The 19,457-nt window shown below is 55.7% G+C and overlaps 3 protein-coding genes across 3 annotated transcripts; 1 reads left to right on the forward strand and 2 right to left on the reverse strand.

The window, feature by feature from the left end:
• Positions 1–2,380: 2,380 nt before the first annotated feature.
• On the reverse strand, positions 2,381–12,834 carry ARHGDIA (Rho GDP dissociation inhibitor alpha). The gene is made up of 6 exons (XM_040582270.1): positions 12,706–12,834; positions 5,983–6,192; positions 5,491–5,574; positions 4,818–4,894; positions 4,575–4,638; positions 2,381–4,115 (listed from the first exon to the last, which is right to left on the reverse strand). Exons 2-6 carry the CDS (start codon positions 6,170–6,172, stop codon positions 3,916–3,918), a joined length of 615 nt encoding a protein of 204 aa, XP_040438204.1. The 5' UTR covers positions 6,173–6,192; positions 12,706–12,834; the 3' UTR covers positions 2,381–3,915.
• Positions 12,835–12,999: 165 nt separating this feature from the next.
• On the reverse strand, positions 13,000–17,956 carry ALYREF (Aly/REF export factor). Its single transcript, XM_040582269.1, has 6 exons — positions 17,628–17,956; positions 17,239–17,370; positions 14,561–14,708; positions 14,394–14,457; positions 14,042–14,222; positions 13,000–13,280 (listed from the first exon to the last, which is right to left on the reverse strand). The coding sequence occupies exons 1-6, from the start codon at positions 17,859–17,861 to the stop codon at positions 13,266–13,268; spliced, it is 774 nt and encodes a 257-aa protein (XP_040438203.1). The 5' UTR covers positions 17,862–17,956; the 3' UTR covers positions 13,000–13,265.
• A 15-nt stretch (positions 17,957–17,971) lies between these two features.
• ANAPC11 (anaphase promoting complex subunit 11) lies at positions 17,972–18,464 on the forward strand. The gene is made up of 2 exons (XM_040582271.1): positions 17,972–18,129; positions 18,218–18,464. The coding sequence occupies exons 1-2, from the start codon at positions 18,021–18,023 to the stop codon at positions 18,361–18,363; spliced, it is 255 nt and encodes an 84-aa protein (XP_040438205.1). The 5' UTR covers positions 17,972–18,020; the 3' UTR covers positions 18,364–18,464.
• Positions 18,465–19,457: the final 993 nt, after the last annotated feature.

Below are 19,457 nucleotides of genomic sequence, written 5' to 3' on the forward strand. Positions count from 1 at the left end.
TGCCCAGTGAGACTGTAGATGGCAAAGCTGCACTGAGTGAAGCAGCGTGTGTGCCGTGGCCGCTGCCTAATTGCCGCTGCCCGGGGCTGCACAGGTGTGTTGGGCTGCCGGGGTGGGGAATCAGCTGCTGGCAGAACAAGATTCTGCGTTAATGCTCGGCCACCTTGAAGCCTGTGTGGTTCCAGAGGTGAGGGAGTGCTTGGGAGCCACAGCCCTGAGCGAGCTGGCTTACTGCCCTGCCAGAGGGGCTCGGCAGCGACACACTTCACTGAAAGGGCCAGACCCTGTGCCAGTGCAGCTCCTGCCAGAAAACCCTTGCCTGACATGCTGGCAGAGGCAGGCTGAGCCAGCAGCCAAGGGGAAGTGGCACATCCTGCTGCCAGCAGGTTTCTGGGGCTGAAGGTGGTGAGCTGTCTTACCACGTTGCCACATCTCAGCAGGGGCAGCGGGGCCCAGCATGGTTCTGGGCCACCAGTAGATGTGCTCGGCAACTTTAGCACAGTTGGCAGTGCTCGCTGATACCTTGCAGCTGCTGCAACTCCCCTCATTTTTGGTGCTGTCTGGGGATCCTGCCTGCCTTCTGGCACCCCACAAACAGAGCACAATTCTCTTGTTTTCTTTAAATATCCCTGTGCTGCGGTGTCTGCCAAAGGAAAGGGCATGAACAGGGCACTGCCTGCCCTCTGTGGTGGCAGCACCTCTCCTCTGGTGTCTTGCTCCCTGCTGGGGCTGTCAGCTGGGGCAGCATTTCACTTGACTTCCATACCTACCAGCTGCCAGTACAAGCAGGTCCAGGCCCACACCCGGGGCTCTGCAGCAGCACACAGCATCAATTCACAAGTTCTCCCCTTCCCCTTGGCCATGGTTCTCCCAAGCTGCCTTTCAGCACATGCAGGTGAAAGTTGCTGTGCTTGTGGAGCTGCAGTTCTGCTTCTTTGAGGCAGATGTATCAGACCAAGCTTCTGCAGTGCAAGCAGTTGCCCAACTAGAAAAGTGGTGCGGATCCCTCCTTCACAAGCTCCAATGGGAGGTTTACAGGTGCATTGCCTGGAAGGGGCTGACGCTTTTGCTTGGAAGCCATAATGGGTGAGACTCATCCAGCCAGAGCACAGCCGGACATCCCTTGGGTTGCTGGTGCCAGTGTGTGCTCATGGGCCCAGCTGCCAGGCAGGAGAGCCCGGCCTGTTCCACAGCAGGACCGTGTTCTGCAGAAAACACGGGCAGCAAATGACTGCTGTAGCCCCTCAGTCCTCGGAGTTACAGCAGGTCTCAGCTGTCCTGCGTACCCCTCCCAAGGCATCCCACTATCACACAAACGATCTAACAGAAGCACTGTATGCAGTGTTTGGAAAGACTTGCCAAAGAGCTGGCAGTTGCATCAGACGGGATCTCACTCTGACAGCCACTGCCCTCAGAGCGGCTGTTGGGGGCCAGCACAAGGAGAGCCTGTGTTCACTTATCGGCACATCTGGGCTTACTCTAACTGAAATGACAGAGGGTGACGCCTGCCCCGGGCTCCTGCTTTCGTGCTGCCCTTGTGTCCATGCCACAGGGAGGGCCGTGCGGGCAGGCAACTGGGCACAGCTCACAGCAGGCCACACGCCTGCTCCTTGCCCGGGTGTGCTGGTGGCTCCTGCCCGGCTGAGGGGGCTTCATCCCAGCCCTTGCACTTTCTTGCAGTTTCTGAGTTGTGTCCTTTACTTTAGCAGTGGCACCTAGGACGTGCAGCAACTTTCCTGGGACTGAGAAGAAAGGGGGCCTGTGCTGTTGGCTCCGTAGGTTCCCTCTGGTATTCAGAATTCTCCATTACTGTCATGAGTATTTTAGATCAGGAGCACCCAAGCCATCTCCTCCACAGCTTCTCTAGTGCGGTATGTTCTGTAAAAGCTTTTCCCAGCTACGTTGTTCTTAGCTTAACACAAACATGCCTGACGCTGTAAACATCTGCCGGCTCTTATCGCACATTGCCTCTCTTGGATACTGTTCCCCTCCAGTCGCCTCCCTCATTCCTCTGGATGCACAGGAATTCCACTTTGCGCTTGCAGCTGAAGCAGGTGCGACACAGGCAGGCCAAGGCTCAGAGACCCACTGTCTTCACTGCCCCACACCCTTCTGTTCCCTCATCGTTGCATGGAATGCAACAGCGTGAACAGCGAGGGATAGGTCCTGAAGACAAACACAGCGACAGGGGGCTCTTACCTCTTCTGTGGCACAGGCTGCCCCAGATACCCCGTTCCACAGCTCTGCAAGCCCAGCGATTCTGCTCTTCTCCCACCCCAGCTGCTGGCAGAAATTCCCTGTGGAACAGAAGTTCTGCTGCTTCCTGCCAAAGACCCAGAGACAGGAATTTCCAGAACAGAACCAGAACAGAGAGTGGATGGTCAGTTCGAAGTTTTTATTTAACTGTCATAAAAGGAGAAGCAGACGATGATTCCAAACCTGTTAACCCGGGTCTAGGATTTACAGACAATATGCACCAAATCAAATTAACAAAAACCTCTCTAGGGGCAGGGCAAGGGAGAGTTAGAGGCAAAGACGTAGCTACAAGAAAGCCACATGTACTTGGTCCCAGTTCTAATACGACCTCAATGTGGTAGGATCCAGATAAGAGGGCTGCGGAGCTGGAACATGCCTGCCCAGCCCTCAGGGGCTGACGGGGCCCAAGGGCTCCTTTGCCCTGAGGGCCGTGTCAGTGCAGCCCTGGCTGGCAGGCTGGCATGCTGCGGGGGTCTGCGATGGGCACAGCGGGGCAGGGGGAGTCGAGTGTCAAGGCAATAAATACTGACAGGCCAGGCACAGATTTTAAAGGCAGAACAGATACATAAGGCATTAATCGCTTCTGAATACTTGTCCATTGCAAGCTCTTTGTTGATTGCCTCAGGAGAGCAGCTGCAGAAACAGACTAGTCCATCCTCAGCCCAAAACAGCCAGGAGGGCAGGTGCTGTCCTGGAATTTCAGTGCTTTGCAGCTACGTTGGCTGCAATAAGAAGTGTGAAGTGATGGCAACACCGGTGACTACTGCACCCACCTGCCTTGCAGCCCCTTCTTTTCCTCAGAGGTGCTGAGGCTGCCAGAGAGTTCGGAGCCCTATGCAAAGGGGGCCAAGGTCCTGCCAGGCCAGCTCCCTGGACACCGGGAAGGGTGGCCAGGCATCACCTGGGATGTCACACCACCCTTCCCTCTGGAGACATCCTGTCTCGGGTGAAGAACGGACCAGCAGCAAAGCGGGAAGTTGTGAATCTTTCCTAATAACCCATGAGGGGTGTGACCAAGATGAGTGCCATGCCAACAAACGGGGGGGGTGGGTGGCATTTAAAAAGTGTAACAAGGGCAGGGCCCCCTCCCTAGAGGATACGTGTTACACATTAAGGCATCATGGTTACAGGGAACATCCACAAATGAAGCTGCCAGTACTCCCAGGACACTGACTGGGTGGGAGAGAGGCAGGCCAGACATGATTTTAGCCAACAAACAGATTCAATAGCTGCCTGGCATCAAAGTTCTTCAGCTACTTGGAGACAGTAGCTACCCTGAGCTGTGCACAGAAAAGCCAAGCACAGGACCCCACGCAGAACACAGGAGTCTCTCCCCTTCAGCACCTGCCAGAGAAAAGGAAGGTGAGAAGCAGCAAAGGGCCTGGGGCGGGAGCGAGCGCTCCCACCTCTGCGTTGGGAGGGCATCCTGGCACGGCCCTGGGGCGGGCAGCTGGAGACCAGATGCAGACAGCACGGTTTGGTCAATGCACTCAGCAATTCTCTGGGGAGGGGACACATTACACAACTGAGCTCTCTGGTCAAATTATAATGGGGGGTGAAAGGTAAGAGGGTTCCAATGTCAGCACTTTGGTACAGGGGGGGATTTCTACGGTAGCCACTGTCTGATTCACGCTCTCTGGGGTTTGGCCTTGGGAAGGGCTAGTCCTTCCAATCCTTCTTGATGGTCAGGTTCCACTCCCAGGACAGGTGGTCAGTCTTATCATCATCTGTGAACTTGGATTTGATGTTGTAGCTGCCCCGCGCCAGCATGCCCTTAGGGGCTTCTTCCATGGGGGTCAGAAACTCATACTCCTCTGCTCGGGGGCCATAGCTCCCAACCATGTATTCAGTCTTGTCAACTACAAGGAGAAAAAGAGGTGTATGGAGGCTGTGTAAGAGCCTCCCCTGCACTTGGGGCAAGGATAAAGCAAATGAAAGGTCTGTAACTGCTACAACAACCCACAGAGGAGCTGTGAGAACAAAAACGTCACCCACATTAACAGCTCCATTTGCTCCAGGAACTGTTCACTCCTCCTGTGAGGAACGGTCCCCCCACCTTAGCACCACTGTCAGCAGCGGCCTGTTCACCACCGCGCTCTGGTGGGGATTACGTGTTCAGCCCGGAGGTGCAGGTGCAGTCGGCACCACAGGCTGCCACCCCACAGCAGACCCAGAAGCCTCTACAGATCGCTGCAGGCTTGGCAGCACAGGGATGCCTGAGGACTGACTCCTCCCATGGTGGACTGTGGGGGCACCACAGTGGAAGGAGCAGAAAGCCCTCACACAGCGCAGTACCCGTGTCACAGAGAAGCACTTACTTTTCACACCTTTCCGGAACGTGTGCTGAATGTACTTCAACCCTGACACAATCTCCCTGTTAACCTGCGGAGACACAAGCAAGGACTGTAGCAGGCATCTCCTAGACACACTGCCCACCCCACCCACAGCAGGAGACAATGTCCACCACCACACCACTTTTCAGGGCTCAGGTATTCCCAATGCTGGGATTGCTGCAGCCTGGCATTCCACTCGTTCTTCAGTTTTCAGATCTGAATTCTTACCCTAAAGGAGATTTTTATTCGGTATTCCACACCCTCCTTCAGCACAAATGCTTGCTTCTTGTAGCTCTCCAGGTCACCTAAAAAGAAGGGAGAGGGTTGTTCAGAGTTCCTTTGTATTGCTCTGGGGGAAAAATGTAAGTTGCAAGAGGTGATCAGGCAGTATCTGCAGCAGCAGGGGACGACCCTTACTGCCCGGACAGCACGCAGCTCATCCTTTCATTTTTGCATGACAGGACCCTCCTTGCTGCACTGCCCATGCTACCCAAGGCAGGCGAGCACTGCCCTGTGAAATGACACCGCAGTGCAGCAATGCAGTTAATTCAAGAATGTTCCTTCATAGATGTTTGCTCTGAGGGTGTCACCACGGCGAAGCTGCCATCAGCACCCTTGCGCAGGCTTGAGGACAGCTGGCTGCCCGGCCCAGCAGCTCACACCTCTACAGAGCTAGGGCCAGCAAGGAAAGGTCTCTGCTGTGACAGGGGTGCTGAGACAGAGCTGCTGGGCTGAGAGTACAGAACCCTCCAGGGACCCAAGCGCCTCACTCTGCATCCAGCACAGGGGCATTTCTGACACAGGAGGGCTTGCCCACCACGCTCCTGTGGGGCCTTTTGCCAGGCTCCATACTGAGCCAGCTTTGATCTGGGAGAAGGGCTAGAGCTCTTTCCTAGCTCACCTGTCAGGTCCAGCTCCAGAGGGCCAGGAGCAGTAGCACAGACCAAAGTCAGTTTGGTCACCACCACATTTGGAGCGTTGGGATCTAAAAGACAAGCAAAAAGGCTGTTCAGCACCCACCCCTAACACCAACCAACACAACTCCTTTTCCTTCCAGGGCACTTCTTGAAAAGCAAGAAAAGCAGTGAGAACACCACCCCTCCGCGAAGGTCTGGGCTCCCTGCTGTGTTAGGCCCAGCCCACAACCTCCCCAGGAGCATCCCCTTCTGAAGGCAGAGTGCCACCCCTCTGTCCCTGCACCTTACTCCAAGGGCCAGAGATCGGGGGTGGGGTGGGGGGAGCAATGACACATGCCTTTATGCTCCTGACTGTGCTCCTGCCCAAGGACAAAAAGCTGGGAGGAGAAAAGCTCCCACGTGGGAGCAGGGGCGAGGCTGGGGGTGACCAGTGGAGCTCTGGCTTGAGCAAGGCACAGTCACATCCTAGGGCTCACCGGCAGTCACAGTGACGGCACCGAGCAGCGCCTCCTTGTACTTGCGCAGGCTCTCATCATCCTTGTCCAGCTCCTGGATCTCCTGGATGCTCTTCTGGGCAGGTGGCTTATAGTTGATGGAGTGTTCATCCTCCTCATTCTCAGCTGCAATCTGGGCCAGCTGCTCTGCTGTCGGCTCCTGCTCCGCCATCCTCACACACGCGAGTTATACTGAAGTGGGGAGGAGAAGTGTAACTGCACCTACCTACTCCACGGAAATGTGTGCTGAATATACTTCAGCCCCAATACAATCTCTCTCTGCAGGCTTCTTCCCACAGCGCAGCACATCAGTACCAACCAGGCTTCCCCTGAAGTGCTCTGCCATGACTCCCATGGGCTCCCTCTCTCACTTGGGCCCTTCACGGGCTGTCCTTGGGGGGCCTTGAGGGGACACAATGCTGCCTAGGGCCCGCAGCCCCTGCAGACTGCTCCAGTAGGCCAGGTCTCTTATTCAGCCCATGGAGGGCCATGCAAGAGGGAGGAAAAATTCAGCCTCACTGCTTTACTCATAAGCCGGAACAGGTTACACCCCAAGCCCAGAAAAAACACCCTCCCCCACAAGATCATCCAGGGGAAGCTTTCACTCATAATAAACCTGAGCCCAGAATAAACTCAACTCAGCTCTGCTCTTCCAACGTACAATTCTAACTAAGAATAGGCTGGGGCACAAAAGCCAGGAGCCCCTGCTGCAATCTGGAGCTTGCAGTAACACATTCAGATCAATCTGCTCTGGTGCCTTGAAGGAGTGGAATGAGACACCTGGCTCAGCTGATCTCACACTTAGTCCTTTTCAAAGATCTGTATCACACACGGACAGTGAAACAGATAATGGATTAAACATGCACGGAGTTTGGCTCAGCTGTCCAAGACTAACCAGGAAACATCCAGCTGCACACTGAGGCTGGTGACAGATGATGCCAACACCCCACTAAAAACCTCCATAAAAGCCAACAACATCCTCAGTAATTCCTGATGTTTCACAGGGTGTGCTGTTCTAAGGGTCATCCTATGGCACGTATCAACTTGGACTCTCTTAAGACTCAAAACCCTCTTTCAGCAACCACTTTTGAAAGGCTTTTTGTACAAGCAGAATCTTTCACAAATGATCAGCTGGTGGATCCAGGTGTTTCTGTCATTATCTGGCATTCCTGCATCCTGTTCAATATTCTCACCTGGAGCTCTGTGCTAGCACCCACGATTCACAACCAACTGCAGAACTGCGTTCTCTGCTCTGGCATCTACTATCCAAATAAATCAAGAACGACAACATTTGCTACAAATACAACAAAACACACAGAATGCACTTAGCTCAAAGACGAAAAGAACGGATGGTGGTTAGCTCACTTAGTATAACCTGTAGCAGAAGTTTTAGGTTCTTGTAGATCATAATTAAGCCTGTGTTTAACTGACATGATAGCACACCATTCAGTTATTCCATTTCTACCCAGACTGGGAAAGACCTCAGCGCTGACATTAATCACACACAGTTTACAGAGCACGTTTTCCAGTGACGCAAGGTCAATTCTGCAGATGCCAGAGCCAGTCCGGCTCCATGGCCAGTTTGAGCCTGGCAACGGCTGTAAGAGCAGAACAGTGGAGGTGTCACCCGGGGTCCACTAATATTTTTAGCCATAAATATTATGAACAATTTGTTGGGGGACAGGGCAAAAGAGACAGAAACAGAAAGTGAAATTTTGCACACCTCCACCAGAAGAGAAGGCTACAGTAGACCTGTCAGTGAATACGCAGAGGACAGAAAAAGAGAAAGGAGGAGCGAGAACTGGTGACCAGCCCACCTGCCGGCATTCCTGGGTAACGTGCTGGCCCCAGCTCCCGGGGAGCCAGTGCTGAGACTGAGCTGCTGCCAAGTCCCCTGCCGGACCCACTCCCTGCCCACTCTCAAACCTGAGAATGGACTTGCTGCCTTGCCTGGGCCGGCAGCGCTTCCCCAGAGAGGCTGGCAAGGCTCCCAGGGTGTCCTGGGGGTAGGGTACTTGCAGTGGATGTAAGCGGTATTCCTGGGTACTAAGGCTTGACTGAGATTTATCACCAGACAAAGGTAGGGGGGACACTTTGGGGTTGTTACAAGGGCTTTGTCCCTGCATGGCACGAATGTGCCCATGCAGGGGAGCTTTCCCATTGTACCTTCGCACTTACAACTCCCAACAACTTCCAGTACTGACCCCTCCACTTTATAACAAACAGCTGGCCCTTCTGCATAGCCTTCTCCAATATCCTGGTGCTGAATATCATGGAAATGTGTATTCAAAAGGCCATTTAATTTCATGTCATACATGAACAATTGACTAGATTTCACCCTGGTACCTCCATATCAAACCCAGTCACTTCCTTTGGGCTCCTGCCTGAAAAAGCCTCCAACCTTGAAGACTCCCAGGAGCGCTGAACACTCACTCAAACATTTGTTCTACTGCTTGATCCCCTTACTGCAGTGCCTTACCTCCAGGCTAATTTCACCTCCCAAACACTACAGGTCGTTCTCTCTCTACGTTCTCTCTCTACGCTGATGAACTCGTGAACCTTCCTCCTCAGACACCTGTAGCTTTCAGGAAATGGAATTGACAGACTTTCAGTGAGAGCATTAAAGAACTGAAGTCCCAAGTCACTGACTTCTGTTGACTCCCAAACCCTCTGTGACTGAGCCTGCTTTGAAAGCATGAATATAATAAACAGATGCACATACAGCGGACAATCCACCAGTAACCATGTATATCCTCAATGGTGTCAGGTCCCTTTCTGCGGCATTAACATCCATGGGTGTGCATACCCCCCTTTCCAGTTTTCAGACCAAGCACAGACAAAACTTCTAACAAATGGCCTGATCAGCACCTCCAAGCAACAGGCTGCCAGGCAGCCTCCCCTCGAACAACCAAAGCTCACCAAAACCACTGTGCACAAGGTGAAGGATCAGCACTGCAAGGTGAACAGGGCAGTGCCAGCCACAGTGCTACTCCCAACAGCAGGGTCCAGTCTGGAAGATCTCTCCGCTCCGCACAGGAGCAGCCTTAGCGTTAAACAGTACTAATTCTGCTTTAGCAGGGAGTTGGACTACATGATCTCCAGAGGTCCCTTCCAACCCTGACCGCTCCATGATTCTGTGACTTCTAGTAGCTGAAATAGCAGCCCATTTCCAGGACCAGGCACCCTATCCTGAGCAGTTCAGAAATGCATTAGTTTGGTCTCAGCCAAGTATAGAGCTACCACTCATTGGCAACCAACTTCCAGATGCAACAGACGGGGCAACAGTTTCCTCCCCCACATCACCAACACCCAGTCTTCCTCAGCTCTGTTACAGTAACAGCTTCCACAAACAGATATTTAGCAACAACTATGCCATAGAGGGCACAGGGGAAAAAAAACCACAACAAAAACCCGCCAACCAAAAAACCCAACTCCCAGCTCCTCGGCTGCGTTCCTATGCCTCTAGCCTCAATCCTGTGATCCAGAGCAAAAGAAACAATCATGCACACCACCACACAAATTAATCAAGAACTACCCCAGTCTTTACAGGATCTCTAAAACAATGGCAGCTCACTGAAGACGGAAAACAGCTCTTCAGACCAACACAATGCACTGTTCCAACCAGACACTCAGGCCATGCCAGGGTTCAGCTCTCCAAGGAAGCCCAGGTGAAACACCACTTCACCTCTTCCCAGAGGCTGCCCCAGGAGCAGCAGTCAGAAGAACATCTCTGACCAGGCTGTGCCAAAACCATTGCTGCAGCGCTTGAGGTGAGTGGGTCCCTGCGCCCCAGCCAGCCATGGGGGTCGACGGGCACCCTGTGACACAGCCAGCAGTGGCCAGGCTGAGGCCGGCCACCCCCTCCCACACAGAGCGCTGCATTTCATCACCGCAGGTCGCATTGCTGTGGATCCTGCTCCAAACACACAGCCAGAGAGGAAGGAGGTTCCGCATCGCATCAAAAGTTTTACCAGGGCCTCAACCTTGCCCTTCAGGCTTCTCAAGATGAAGCGTGTATTTCAGCTCACGATTGATTAGCAAACCAGAGCTTTTCCAGGTGCTTGAGAAACCAGCCATCACACTGCCAGACAAAGCAAAGCCAAGGGACTCGATCGCATGTGAACTGCCCTCACATACTCCATCTGCACCATGCTGAGACCTCCAGCAAGCATGCACCAAGACGCAGAGGAGCAGGGACGTGCAACACAGCCCTCCAAAGGGCTCAGCTCCTTAACAGAAGCCTTCCCGCTACACTGCTGACCCACAGCCGGGCTCCTTACAGGAGCTCAACACCTTAGACCTCAGGCATTGCTCTGAGCTGTTTGGAAGGAAATTCCTCTTCAGTTCCTTTGGACACTTGGGTGCCCTGCCCAGCACCTCTGCCTGGCACCTCTGGCTCTCAAGACTCAGTTGAGTCGCAGAACACTGGAGCTGGTGCCTCCGTGGCTCCTGGGAGGCCCGCTGCTCTGTGAGACAGCACAGACCTGCTGTGAACCCTGCCATCACTGGCAGAGCCCACACTCTGCCTGAAAGCAAGCTAACGGAAAGGCAGGGTCCCCAGCCATGCAGAGACATCTAGGGAAACAGCCCGGGGCTCCTCTCAGATCCTTGCAGATCAGCCTGCAGGTGACAGCGGGAGGCCGAATCACTTGCTGCCTGGGAATTTGCACTCAGCTGTCTTCACTGCTTCCTCAAGCCAGCAGTTCCTCCTGGATTTTCTCAGCATTTTTCATGCATGACCGCGGAGCCAGCAGCAGTAAATGCAAGAGCCCCACCTTCCGCCAGACAGAAAAACTGCTAGAAACATAACTTTTCAGGCAGACAGCGGTAAACAGCAACTTCTTCATACCCCAGGATGAAGATCCCACGTCTCTAGTGAAACCAGTTAGTCAGTCTCTTCTGATGAGCTAATTGGCTTCGGATGTCCCTCAGGCCACAGCGCAGCCGTGGACACTCAGCAGTGCCAATTCGAGTGGTCCCCACCCTTCCTTCTTCCCCTATGGCGCAAGGGAAAGCTGCTGCAGCTGCGCAGCAAACTCTGTTGGAATTTGATCCAGTTAATAAGCATTTCTGCAGGGTTATTTTCCAGCCAGATCAGTTCGCTGATGTAGCTAGTTCACTATGTAGCTACAAATGCTGCTACGCTGCAAGGACGGGGAGCCAGCAGTGCTTAAACCGGCTCAGGCTGTGCTGTTGCTCCACATGTACAACAGCAGCCTGGGAGGCTGAATCAGAGAGAAACCAGGCTCGGATGGTTCCCAGGGCAGCGGTGGGGAGGGGGGCACATCAGCGGCAAAGGAGGAACTGGTGACTGACAGTCCTTAGGCCGAGTGCTGCCCTCTGACACTGCCTGGGAACGCAGAGCTGAGGGGATGTCCAGATAACGCCCCTGCACCAGATGCTTTGTAACACCATCCCAGAGAACTCTTGTCTTGCCTGATCCCTGCCACTTGCTCACAGCGCTGGGGACGGACTCTGGAAACAGCCTGCTGCCTTTCAGGCACTTTGAAAAAATGAGTGTTTTGGTGGTGTTTTCTGGGTTTCGTTTGTTTGTTTGTTTGTTTTGTGTTTTTTTGGTTTTTGTTTTTTTTTGGGGGGGGAGGGGGGGAAGGCCTCGTGATATAACCCTCACTACAGTTCACCTACAAGACATTAACCGCCAAGAGCAAAACCAAACAAAGGCATGACCAGAGTTTCATATGCTCCTAACTTCAGAAATTTTAGAAGTTCTTGCAGTCCTACACCCAGGATGCAAACGAGTTACATGGGTGAAGAGACCACAGCCTGGCTGCAGTTGCCATCTGTGTGGTGACCCTGGTGCTGCAGTTGTGGGTGCCACCTAAAGTGTGACCCATCAGTACATACTGCCATGCATCCCCATAGCAGAACACTACAACAAAACCATCTCTGCTCAGCAGTTACGAGACAAGAACACCTGCACTGGAAGGACACTTGGACATCCAGAGCAACAAAGCACTGGTCCAGTCCCGAAACCCTCAAGGCGACCATTTGACCACTTTCTGTAACCGGGAGTTCTTCTCTCTTACGAAAAGGAAGTTCCAACTTTTAGACTTGTTGCAAAGAGCCTGTGGGGCCAGGGAAAGCATCACCATCCTTCTAGCAGGGCTGCGAAGGAAGGAAAGAACTGATACCTCCTGCAAGAACCAAGCTGCAGTCTCTGCGCACGTTGCCCCAACTGCTTTAACATGCACCCTACAGCATTAAGGGGGATAAACCGGGCGCCTTAATTACTCTGACACAGAAGGAAATCGACCCCGAGGAAGTTACTTCCATGTTCCTCATTTCATAACTAGAAACTATTTATGGAAAAATTGTTCGAGATGAACGAGAGCGCTCGCACCTCCCGACGCCTAGAAAGTGAAAAGGGCCCACCGTTCACTCCTGCCGCCCCCCGCAGCCCGAGCAATGGTGGAAACCCGGGGGCGGGCGCGGAGCAGCCCCGGCTCCTCCGAGGAGCGCGGGTCGACCCCAGCCGCCCGTGTTTCGTCCCAGCTGCGGCCTCAAGCCCGAGTGCTCCGCACCGCTGCGGCCCCCGCCGGGGACAACGGCTGCCTCCGGCCCTCAGAAGGTCGCGCAAGGCCGCTCGGGACCCCGCGGCCGCGACGCGGCCGGGCCCCGCCGTCCGAACCCTTCCCCCCGCCGGGCCTCCGCGCCCCCCCGAGCCGCCCGCTGCCCCCGCCCTACCGGCCCTGTTCGCTCTCCGCGCTGCGGTGACAACGCCGCCGGGATCCGCCTAGCCGCCCGCGCACCCCCGCACTTCCGGGACACGCCCGTCACTTCCCGTTATCCCAGGCAGAGCCCCGCGCCTCACTTCCGCCGGCGGCGCGGCGCGCTGATTGGCGAGGGGCACCCGCGCGCGCTGGTGGGCCGGACGGTAGAGCGGGGGCGGAGGGGCAGAGAGCCGCGGGGCGGGGCGCGGGAAGGCGCGCGCGGGCAGGGCAGGGCGGGGCGGGGCGGCGCGGAGGAGGCGTCCACAGCTCTAGACACGGTTCTATTTTATTACGGCAAAGGTGTAAAAGCCACCTCGGCCCAACAGTCAACCAGTAAAATTTATCCCAAAAATAACTCGGTACAAAACAGGTCTGCTTCAGAATTAAAAAAAACCTTTACAGGAGTTTAAAACCTATCCCAGAACGTAAAAGTAAAACAAATCCCGTCCTCAGTATTAGTAGCTACAGCCGCGGCCCCTGCCAGGGAGCGTGGAGCGAGATCGGAGTCCTTCCCTGCGCACGGCGCCCGCTGCTTTAGCTGGTATCCATCTGGAAGAGAGAGCAGCCGTCACCGCACACCCCACAACGCCATCCGCCCAGCCAGCCCTCACACTGCCACAGACCACAGCCACTGCCCACCAGGGACGGCGCGTCGGGCCACGGCCTGTTCTGGTGCCAGCCTGGGCACAGCTGACCTCCCCACAGCACACAGAGGTGCAACTGCAAACTGCCCCACTGCACTTCCCCTCCCCATGCGATCTTGTTCTGAAATTCTGCTCATTCCGTTTCTTCCATCTCTCACCTCCCTTCTATCCTATTCCTATGACACAGACCCCACTGCTGTCGCGTACACGCGACCTGGGTCCTCTACTGAAATTTTAATCTGGCCATGGCAGAGACATCTGAGCTGCTTCTGAAGGCAGCAAACAATGCGCGTGGCTCCACATGTAAGGACTTGTATCTGCCACCAGTGTCACTGGCCTTGCCTCCACTAGCACCCCAGGGCTTTTCTTTGTTTTTCCCTTTCTGCACCCCATTATCTCTGCGGTGCTGAAACAGCCTGCCCTACACCGGCCCCAGGGAGCTGGGGAAGGGGCTGTTTCTTGGCTGTCAGTAACAGCAGTTGACAAAGTGTTCTGAAAAGTAAAGCCAACTACTGGACCCAGGTACTGCTCAGCTTTAGAGGGAGACTGTTTTATTCCAGTGACCTGGAGAAAATGCTTTCTCTTTCCGGCTGGCTCCAGGCTGCCAGTGTTTCCCAGAATGAGACGCTGTGGGGAGCCCGCAGACAGCACCCACACAGCACTTACCCTGGCATTGTAAGCATCCAGCTGTGCATCTAGTTCTTCTGCGGAGAGCTGCTGTTTGGAAGTTCTTCCAGCTCCTCTGCCTCTCCCTCTGTTTCCACCACGAGTACCTCGCCTGTTGCCTCCTCCACCACCAAATCCTCCTGAACCACCACGGTTTCTGGTCATGCCACCTCTGTTTACACTGTGATTTTTAAAAAGCGACTGGTTTAGCACGTTCCAGTTAACCCACACAGGAGGCAGAAGTTTGCTGAACAGGAGAGGGATCCATGCTTCCTGCACAGAGAGGGGCTCAGTATGTTCCCACCCCACGCCGACCAGGCACAGCGACTCCCATGGCCATACGGCATCTCACCTCTGTGCTGGTCTCCTTTGTGTGTCGATCTGTGATGTGACCAGCTGAATGTTCATGGGACGCCCTGGAGGAAGAGCAGCCTGTGAGCCTGTGCGCGGGGACATGGGCACACGGGCTGCTCCAGCCAGCCAGCAAAGCATGTTATGGGCATGGCCACATGGACTCACCATCCAAGGGGACTCCATTATACTGCTTCATTGCTTTCAGAGCATCTGCCTTCCTTTCGAAATGCACGTCTGCTGTCCCTAGACTGCGGCCAGACCTATCATAGTGCACAGCTGCCTTCTTCAAGGTCCCAAACTCTGCAAAGAGCTCCTAAGAGAGGGAGAAGAGCGTACACATCTATCAGCACTGCAAACAGTGCACAGCCAAGAGACAGCACTGGCCGCTCCCCATACACAGCCACTCTCAGCAACTGCAGGTGCCTTTCAAAACATCATTGACAACTCAGGAAAAGCACTGATGAAAGAGGAGAGCACAAGCCCATCAGAAGTGTTCCAGAAAGTTGCCACAGGTGGCAAAAACAGGCAGGACTTCATCACTTGCATGGTGCACGTTCATAGCCAGCGAAGCAGGCTTAAGGGATGCTGACCCGTTTCATTTCCCAGTGAAACTGTGGGTCTTTTTGTTGAGGTTGAGTCAATGGGGTGACTATTTAAAAATAATCCAGACCCTAATCCACTTCATAGAGGAGAAATGATCTGTGTGAACACAGGGATTCATGAGATGATCACAGTTTCATTGTGCTGTGCATTTTTATTTTTTGTCCTTTAAATCTTCAGTAGACAAGGTGCAATTTAAAAACACAGCCCATGAGGAATATACCCAAAAACTGAGGTTAGGAAAGTCCTCTACTGAAGTATGTCATTTACCTTCACAAAGGATGGAAGTGAAAAGGCAGCAATGGAGCCATCAATTTTGTTTCACTGGTGCTGCATTTGCAAAGTCAACAAGGACACCTTGCCTTTGCCAGTTTCTGCTATACCCCATGCCTCAGAAGCTCCACACCTACACCAGAGCTGCCGAGTGCCCAGAGGGACAGGCCACCTTCTACAGTATCTGCTGCAAAGCCCGACTGCCACGCAGCTGTCTCTGTGAACTACTGCCCCAAGCATCTGATGGAGCACAATGCATGTTCTCCCACTTCCTAAGCAAGAAGTGTATCAGGCAGGGCTGCAGGCCAGCTCCTCCCTTGTGCTTATTCAGCAGAGGTGAACGTTACATGGCACTCAATAGAAGCTTTCTGGAACAGGGCGCAGCACAGGTGAGGTGGTGCTCAGCCATTTTTCCAGATCCAGCTTCTCTTGGCCCTGCAGGGGACATGGGTTCCCCCCAAGCAGCAGTGAATGCCCAGGGAGAGATGATGCTGCACAGCTCCTCCAAGAGCAACGTGCATTCAAAGTTCCTTCCAGCCACTGGTTCCTGCCTGTACACCACTGAAGCTGCGATGTACCATGTTAATGATGCAATTAGCATAGAAACAAAGAAAGCAATCACCACATCTGAGGCAGCACTAAATTATGTGATGGGTAGTAACAAATAGGTGCAGTCATTAGGTCAGCTTTGCTGCTAAATAAATCATAGGTGGAGGTTTTGTCCATACCTCAGCCCAAGCCAGCAGTGGAAAAGTGAATCCCAACTGCTGCACAAAGTGCAGGAGCTAGTTAAACTGAGGTGTTTTTTTTTTTTTTTTTAACATCAGGGCCTGACTACAACAAATAAACTTATTTAAACCAAATCTGAACTTATATGAGGAAAAGAGGTGGTTTTAAGCATATTACCCAGTAACTAGGTGACCTGAAAAAGCTCACTTCCAATTCCCCGGGCGCAGCCAGTGCAGCACGTAGAGGAATTGGAATGAATTAACCAATGAAGAAAGCATAAAAGTTGTTTGGTTTTCCCTGGCAAGGACCAGAAGCTGATTTAAAACGAAGCATTTTGCAGCATAACCACGCCAGCAGAGCCCTCAGTGGGAACGCACCTGGTATTTGCAAACGTTTATTTCTGCACAACTCGCTGCCCACTCGTAACCATGTCCTCACGGCCAGGTGGGAGCACCGTGCCTCAACCCCTCCCGACCTGCGCAGCCACAGAGACGGATGGTACCGTACACCCAACTGAAAGAATCCAGCAGGTTCTCACCCAAGGATCCCTGAAACAAGGGATACGACCACAAGTAACTTGGCTAGAAGACTTAATGCACCAGGTACCACAGATGCTGCAGCTTAGGTGTGATGGTGCATCTCGCCCCCTTCCCTGGGTCACTCTTTAAGTGACTAAACCACTCACAACACCAGGCAAACGAGCTCTCCCCCACAAATAAATCTTCCCAGCTATACCAATGGATGCATCCACAGGAACACCTCAATGCTCAGCAGAACATGACTTTAACAATACTGTGAGAGTGGATCCCATAAATGCAGAGCACATAGGTATACACACAGTGCAGTTACAAACTTCTGCAACTACGCAGACCTAAGAGTTCACACAGTTCACTGTAAATTCTCCAGTCACAGCTGGATGCAGACAAACAGCAGCACCTTCCTGCGTGCGCTGCGGCAGAGTCACTCACAATGTAACTGGCTGCCGCTCTGCAGAAGACAGCGGCTTTTCTAAATCGCAGCCCCCTCAGGATGACCAGAACCGCTGCAGGACAGACACTGGTGGCACAAACCCATCACGCCTGCAGAGCTAATTCACTCGAGGATCTTCCGTTGCGGGCACACAAAGCAGCGGGACCTGCGGAGCTCCCGCGGGCGCCATGTGTGCCCCACCCCGACGCTATGAATGAAACCCCCGGCGAACCGCCCCCACGTACCCAGCGGTGCTGCTCCCCAGCCCCTACCTGGATGTCTGCGTCTGAGACACCGAAGTCCAGGTTCGAGACGAGCAGCTTCCCGCCGGTCTCCACGCCGGCCCCCGCCCCGAAGCCACTGTCGAACAGGTCGTGCTGCCACTTCTCGGGGAGCTGCTTCGGCTGCAACGAAACCAGGACCTCGCTGACTGGCGCCGGGGCACCGCGGGCCACAGGCCGCCGCCGGCCACGCCGCACCCCCCACCAGGAGCGGACAAAGGGCCGCCGGCCGGGCCCGCCCCCCGCTCCGCGGTCCCCCCGCCCCAGCCCACCGCCGCCCGCCCCGCCGCGCCGAACGCTCGGCCCGGGCCTGGCTCCCCAGCCCGCCGCCAAGCCCGTCGAGCGACCACGTTCCCCACCCGCCCCGCCGCGCTCCCTACCCGGCTGTAGGGCGCGGGCCGGTTCCTGCCGCCGCCCCGGGCCATCACCGGCCTGTTCCGCACGGGGCCGCCGCCTCCCGCTCGCCCGGCTCCCACGCCGCCCCGGCCGGGCCCGCCCCCGCGGGTGGCGCCACCCCTGCCCCGGCCGCCCCGGCCACCGCCCCGGCCAGCCCCTCGCTGGCTCCGGTTGAGCTTAATGATATCGTCCAGGGACATGTCCATCTTGTCGGCCATGATGGCGGCTCCGCTCCGGGGCCTGCACTTCCGGCCGCGCTGTGCCGACACCGGAAGCGGAAAAGGCGGGGCCGGCGGCAAAGGCGCGGCAGCCGCGCGCGCTTGTGCGCTGGGTCTTGGGGGCGGGGGCGGGACTTCCGGCGGGGCGGTGGCAGCGCGATGCGGGTGCGCGTGCGGACCTGGCACGGCGTGGCCTCCTGGCTGTGGGTGGCCAACGACGAGAACTGCGGGATCTGCCGGATGGCGTTCAACGGCTGCTGCCCCGACTGTGAGTGCGGCGCCGGGCGGGCGGGCGGGCGGGCGGGCGGGCCCAGCGGTCCGTCCGCGCCGGGGCTGACGGCCTGTCCATGCCGCAGGCAAGGTGCCCGGCGACGACTGCCCGCTGGTGTGGGGGCAGTGCTCGCACTGCTTCCACATGCACTGCATCCTCAAGTGGCTGAACTCGCAGCAGGTCCAGCAGCACTGCCCCATGTGCCGGCAGGAGTGGAAGTTCAAGGAGTGATGGCCCGTTACGCCGGCCGGCGGCGAGGGGGGCTGGCGCCGGTTCCCGCCGCCGCCGGCCGCGCTCCCGGCTGGGCCGCCGTCAATAAACGTGCGACCGCCTCTCCGGTGTCCCGTGTCCCACTGCGCTCGGGGTCGGTGCTCGCGGCGGGGGGGGACGCGGCGGCGGAGGGCGGCTCTGCGGGGCGCGGGAGGGTCCGTGCCAGGGCGCGTCCCGAGCCTTACCCGGTCCCGGCGGGCAGAGCCCCTTGGCGGCCCGGGCAGCGAGCGGCTCTTTCCCCGCGGGCGCCACCGCCCCGGGAGGGCAGGGCTTCCGCCTGGCGATGGAGGCGGTGGCCCCGGAGCGCTGCGGTCCCGCCAGCCCGGTTTGGTCGGGGCAGGTCCCCGAGCTGCCCAACAGCAGCAGGAGGTCAGGGAGGGCAAAACCCTGGTCCTGCCTGGAGATGCAGTGAAGCAGCCTCTACACAGCAGCAGAGCAGCAGCAAGGGCTTGCCTGGGCCTGCGGAGGCAACCGTCTGTGAGGAGCCTCGGATGAGCGGACACGCAGTGTCACCTGTGCTCACCACATCGTGGGGACGGGGCTGCCGTTCCTGCCGCAGGCACCCGATGGGCTCCATCAAGGAGGGCAGGAGGCTCCAGGTTCTCCAGTCACTCCAGCCTGGTGCTCGGCAGGGAGTGCTCCCCAATGGGTGGGTGTCTTGGCTTGTCACAGGTAACACATCAGTGTACTGGCATTTCGGTAATGAACACAGGCTCTGGGATTAGCAACTACGCAGCCGTGAGACCCCACACTCCACAGCTGATCAGCCCCCACTGCAGCCCCTCCAGGCAGCAGGACAGACCCACCACAACTGCTCGCAGACACTGCTTTGGCATACATGAAGCCAGCAGCAGAATTCAGGTCACCTCCACCCTCTGCACGCACCATGGTCACCTGCCTGGTGAACTGCTGAGACACTCACCTTTCCAGTGCCAATTGTGCTGCTATTTTAGAATCCAGAAAGCATAAAACCCCAAAACACAGTAAAGCTAAGGCCTCCCTCACACTGTCTAGACCAATTTTCTAGAGGATTCAGGAAAAAACCCTCCCACAAG

This window comes from Falco naumanni, chromosome 1 (assembly GCF_017639655.2).
Source record: "Falco naumanni isolate bFalNau1 chromosome 1, bFalNau1.pat, whole genome shotgun sequence".
NCBI classification, from domain to species: Eukaryota; Metazoa; Chordata; class Aves; order Falconiformes; family Falconidae; genus Falco; species Falco naumanni.